The following is a 5,453-nucleotide window of genomic DNA, read 5'->3' on the forward strand; positions in this document are numbered from 1 at the left end:
TTATTATTATTATTATTATTATTATTATTATTATTATTATTATTATTATTATTATTATTATTATTATTATTATTATTATTATTATTATTATTATTATTATTATTATTATTATTATTGTTATCTCATCTATTTCATAGCAGGGCTGAGCCCGATTTTGTTTACCGCACGGACACAGTCAAGTGACGGTAAACTGTTTTTTCCTTGTTCTGGTCTGTCATGTGAACCGGAGAATGTGTGTGAGTGTATATTTGTGAGGGTATTTTTGTTCTTGTAGTGTGTATAAATGTATGTTTATTGTGTTCAGCGACCTCGCCTTTTGGGTGATGTGTGTGGTGTTGTATTGTGTTGTGCTCGCTTTCGCGTTCGATGAGCGATTGGGACGTTCTCCGTCGGTTTTGAATAGTGTGCAATTTGGCCATGTGTGAGTCTTGTGAGTCTTACAATGGGTGAAGTGTTTTGTTTGAGGTTTTGATTTATTGGTGGTGGTACGTGTATGGGTGTTGTGGTTAATAAAGTTATACTATGTTGTGTTTCTTGTGAAGTGTTTTGTGTTTTGTTTGAGACATCTGATGGTCTTGATATTTGATCTTGTGTGAGGCTTGTTAACCGAGCAATGGGTGGTGTGTTATGTGTTTCGTTTCGATAAAGTGGGGGTGGTGCGTGTATGAGTGCTGTTGTAGTGTAAGTAATGATGTTGTGTTGTGATGAGTTTGTTTCTTGTGTATTGTTTTGTGTTTGGTCTGGAGAATGTGCTGATGTTGCGTGTGTGAGTGTTGTTGTAGATGTGCTGTGTTGTGTCGGGTATATTTCTTGCGTTATGTTTTGTGTGTGTAACTGTGTGTTGTGTGGGTGCTGGTGTGAAGTTTCCGTGTTTGGCATGAGTGTGTTTGCATTGGTCGGAGAGTATGTTGTGTTTGTTGTTGTTTGTTGAGCAGTGGTTAATGTTTGTGTTTGGAGAGTGCTGTGTCCCATAGAGAGAAACTTTCTCACTATACGGCAAGTATTAATTATAACTGCCTTTTGTAATTGTATGTATGTGTTTTTGTGTAGTTCAAGTGTATGCAGACTGTTGTGAAGTGTGGTTGGTATGACGCCTATTGAGCTTAGTATCACCGGAACGACAACAACTGTTGTCATTTTCCATTGATTCCTCAGATCGACAGCTAGATCGGTGTATTTTGTTATTTTTTCAGTGTGTGTAGACTGAAGGTTGTGTGTGTTGGGTACTGCAATGTCTATGAGGAATGTGGTTTTTGTGTGTTTGTGTATAAGTGTAATGTCTGGCCTGTTGTAGTGTACCGCCTTGTCTGTGATAATTGTTCTATCCCAATATAATTTGTGCGTGTTGTTTTCGAGAATTGAAGATGGAGTGTATTTGTAGTATGGTGAGTTGTCTGTTGTGAGTTTGTGTTTTATGGCGAGTTTTTGGTGTATTATTTTTGCTACCTGATCGTGTCTGTGTTTGTAATCTGTTTGGGTAAGACGTGAGCATGCTGATGTAATGTGTTGTATTGTTTCTGGTTTTTGTCGACATTGCCGACATAGGTCTGTTTGTTGTGCGTTGTCTTTGAGTATGTGTTTTTTGTAATTCAGTGTATGTATAATTTGATCCTGTATTGCAAACATGAAGCCCTCGGTTTCCGGAAAGATATTACACTTGGTCAACCAGGCTTGCGAAGCCTCTCGGTCAATACAGTCGTGGCTAAGCTCATGAAAATACCTTCCATGTAAAACCTTCGTTTTCCATGTCTGCATGTTTGTGGATGTGTGTTGTGTTTTGGTTGGTGGAAGAGAGTGTTGTGTTGTGTGCATGTTAAGTGGCGTGTATGACTTGTCTGCGGATGTTATGGCATTGTGTAAGTGTGATGTGTGTGTTTCAGATTGGAAGTACTCGCGTAGGCTATGGAGCTGGCGATCGTGTAATAGTTGGATATCTGTGAGACCACGTCCTCCTAAAGACCGTGGTAAAACCAACCTGGCTGATGATGAGTGTATGTGGTGTATTCTGTGTTTTGTCATGATTGTTCGTGTTTTAATTTGTATGTTTTTAATGTCTGTGTTTGTCCACTTTATGATTCCGAAGGAATATGTGAGAAATGGTGTAGCGTATGTGTTGATGGCTCTAACGGTATTTCTACCATCAAGACCACTTTTGAGTATATTTTGAATTCTTTGTATGTAGTGTTGTGTAAGTGTTTGTTTTATATCTGTGTGTGGGATGCCTTGTGATTGCAGCACACCAAGATAGCTGTAAAATTGTCCCTCCTCCATGGGGCTAATGACACCACCATTTTGCAGGTCAAATAAAACAGGCGTTCCTGGGTCAGCATGTATGTGTTGTGTTTTGCATTTGTCAGTACCGAATTCCATCCGGATGTCAGCAGAGAATATTTCAGTCAGTCGCATTAAATGTGTTAATTGTGTTTGTGTGGAGGCATACAGTTTCAAGTCATCCATGTAAAAAAGGTGAGATATTTTATGGAATTCTTTGTCGAACTTTATCTTGAAACCGCATCCCGAATCTGTGAGTATATGTGATAGTGGATTAAGAGCGAGACAGAACCAAAGGGGGCTCAATGAGTCTCCCTGGAAGATACCTTATTATTATTATTATTATTATTATTATTATTATTATTATTATTATTATTTAAAATTTGAAATTAACGAATTCATGCCTGCCAAGGAGGGAGAGAGGATACAGGATTTACACCCCAGAGCCTCCCATCTCCTTGAGAGACACAAATCTTCACAAGGCAGCTACGTCTTTTGAAGAAAGTTCACTGACTTGTGGCCGTGTAGTCTGTACGTCCGTCAGTCCACGCAACGTCTGTTGGTCCGTCTGTTTTCCGAGTCGGTGGTACGTAAGTCTGTCTAATGTCCTGGTCAAGCAGGCTCCGTCCCTGCACCGCAGCGATGTGGAACCTACTAAAAAATAGAAAATGAAAAAGAAAAAAAAGAAACTTCAAGGGCTGTTACTTGAAGACAGTCTGATGCGATCTCAATGTACGAAGAGTGCCTATAATAACAGCCTTCTGCATGGAAGAGATAAGGTGACGAAGATGAGACCTGCAGACCGGAATTTGAGATAGATTCGTCTCGAGAGTGGGACGAATTCCGCCTAGGCAACCGATAATGAGAACAACCATTTTGACTGAGTAGCCAGGGTGTAGTTGTCGTAGTTCTTGTAAGAGATCAAGATATTTAGTCCGTTTTCGCTCCTCCTTCGTGACTATGTTCGTTTCTGCAGGCGCAGAGAACTCGATGACGTACATAGTCTTAGATGAGATATCCTGGAGCACTATATCAGGCTTAGTAGCAGAGAGCTGCCTGGTAGTTGGAAACGAGAAATTCCAGAAGATAATGCATATCTCGTTCTTGACGACGGACTCGATCTCGCCTGGCGCATATGGTAGGACTGGCGTAGGGTCCACTTCATACTTGTGTCTCAAGAAGTAGTACAGCACGCGGAGGGCAGCGTTATGGCGATGTATGCAGGTGTTCGTGGCATAAGAAGGACATGCCGAGATGAGGTGCATCAGCGTCTCCGGCTGAGATTTGCACGCTCTGCACATAGTGGTGGAGACTGCTTGCTTACATACATACTTTTGGTGAGTTAGCGTCGCTATCACACCATCTTGGGCAGCGATGATAAAGCCTTCTGTTTCGGACTTGAGTCCAGCTGATCGCAGAAAAGAGAACGTAAGATCAACGGAAAGACCACAGGAGTCTAGATGACGGTAGAACATTCCCTGATGGTCACGATGCCGATGATCCTCGAAGAGGGAGCGTATTTCAGCTCGTTTTACAGCTAAACGAAGTCGAGATTTGGAGAGAAGGATCACGTTATCATCAAGATCTCGATTAGACGGATCAAAAGCAAGGCCCAATTTAGACGCTGCATGTTGTGCTGCAGAGAACAAGAATGCTCCTTTATCCTGGAGCTCATGATCGCGCACGAGTTCCATAAGAGGGTCAGAACTATTTATGACCTGACAAGCTATTCCTAAAACTACCCTATCATGTAGACATTCAACGGATAGGAGACCTCTACCTCCTTGCTGGCATGGGAGGTAGTTACGCGGTACAGAAGCACGTGGGTGCAAACTACGATTGACGTTCATGAGTTTGCAAGTGCCTCTATCAAGTTCCTTAAGCTCCTCTATTGTCCATTTGATGGAACCAAAAGAATAGAGAAGGATGGGTATTGCAAGCATATTAGTAGCACGGATCTTATGGATCCCAGACAATTCTGATTGCCAGATTTGTCGAAGACGGTGCCTATACCTGCCGCGAAGAGCTTCTTTGACAGTAGACACACTTTGAATGTGGTTTTCACCGACACCCAAATATGTGTAGAGCTCTTCTTCATCGAGATGTTTCACGATGCTTCCATCTGTGAGCTGCACGTCTGCATCATAATCAGGGACACGAACCCTCTTACAATGAATGACGGCACATTTATCAAGTCCGAGTTCCATGCCAATAGCCTTCGTGTACTGATGGACAGCTTTGAGAGCTTGAGATAGACTGCTCTCAGAAGAAGCATAAAGTTTCAGGTCATCCATATAGAATAGATGAGTTACCTGATGCTTCCTATCTGTCGGGGGACCACAAAGGTAACCAGTTTCTTCTCGCAAGCGCAAGGAAAGGGGCATAAGGGGCACCACGCTTAAACAATACCAGATCTGTTGAGACAGTACGTTTACCACATCTAATGGTAAATTTGGTCTTCCACAAAGGTAACAGCTCTTCGATGCATCTGATGATATCGGGGTGAATTTTCAAACATTTGAGCAGCACCAATATGAGTTGGTGAGAGGTAGTGTCAAATGCTTTCCTATAATCCACCCAGGCCATACTCAGGTCGCGCTGATACTGACGAGCGTCTTGACAGATACATCTGTCAACAAGAAGATTATCTTTGCAACCTGATATACCTCGTTTGGAGCCGCGTTGCTCGTATATCATCTGCCAAACCGGTTCTATGGTTGTGAGTATGCGTTCATTAAGAATGGAGGTGATCGCTTTGTACACGGTATTGAGACATGTAATCGGGCGGTAATTGCTCGGAACTGAAAGGTCTCCTTTCTTGGGAATTAAAACTGTTCGTCCTTCCGCGAACCACGTTGGAAAGGTCCCGTACCCAAGGATGTATGAAGTAAAGTGCCTAGCAAGATGTGCGTGTGTGGAAGTTAAACGTTTCCACCAGAAGTTGGACACAGCATCCATGCCAGGCGCCGAATGAATCTTCTTGCCTTTGAAAGCAAGGGATGCTTCATCAGCGGTAACAGATGTTAGGACCGCTTGTTCTGCTAGGCGCGCGTTGCAGAACCTTTCGAACAGTTTGATTTGTCTTATATTTTTATCTACACTAGTCGACTTTTCATATAAATCACGCCAGTAGCCATCGATTTGCTCTATCGAAGGTGGATTCTCGACGAGAGAAGGAGGTT

At 42.4% G+C, this 5,453-nt stretch overlaps 1 protein-coding gene across 1 annotated transcript; it reads right to left on the minus strand.

Annotated features, from left to right (window-relative positions):
• Positions 1–300: 300 nt before the first annotated feature.
• LOC123302271 (mucin-3B-like) lies at positions 301–972 on the minus strand. Its single transcript, XM_044885132.1, has one exon. It carries the CDS (start codon positions 970–972, stop codon positions 301–303), a length of 672 nt encoding a protein of 223 aa, XP_044741067.1.
• Between the last annotated feature and the right edge of the window lie 4,481 nt (positions 973–5,453).

Source organism: Chrysoperla carnea, chromosome X (genome assembly GCF_905475395.1).
Source record: "Chrysoperla carnea chromosome X, inChrCarn1.1, whole genome shotgun sequence".
In the NCBI taxonomy this organism is placed as follows: domain Eukaryota; kingdom Metazoa; phylum Arthropoda; class Insecta; order Neuroptera; family Chrysopidae; genus Chrysoperla; species Chrysoperla carnea.

Excerpts from the sequence above, each read along its gene's own strand:
- LOC123302271 (XM_044885132.1), bottom strand. The coding sequence starts at position 972 with ATGGGACACAGCACTCTCCAAACACAAACATTAACCACTGCTCAACAA.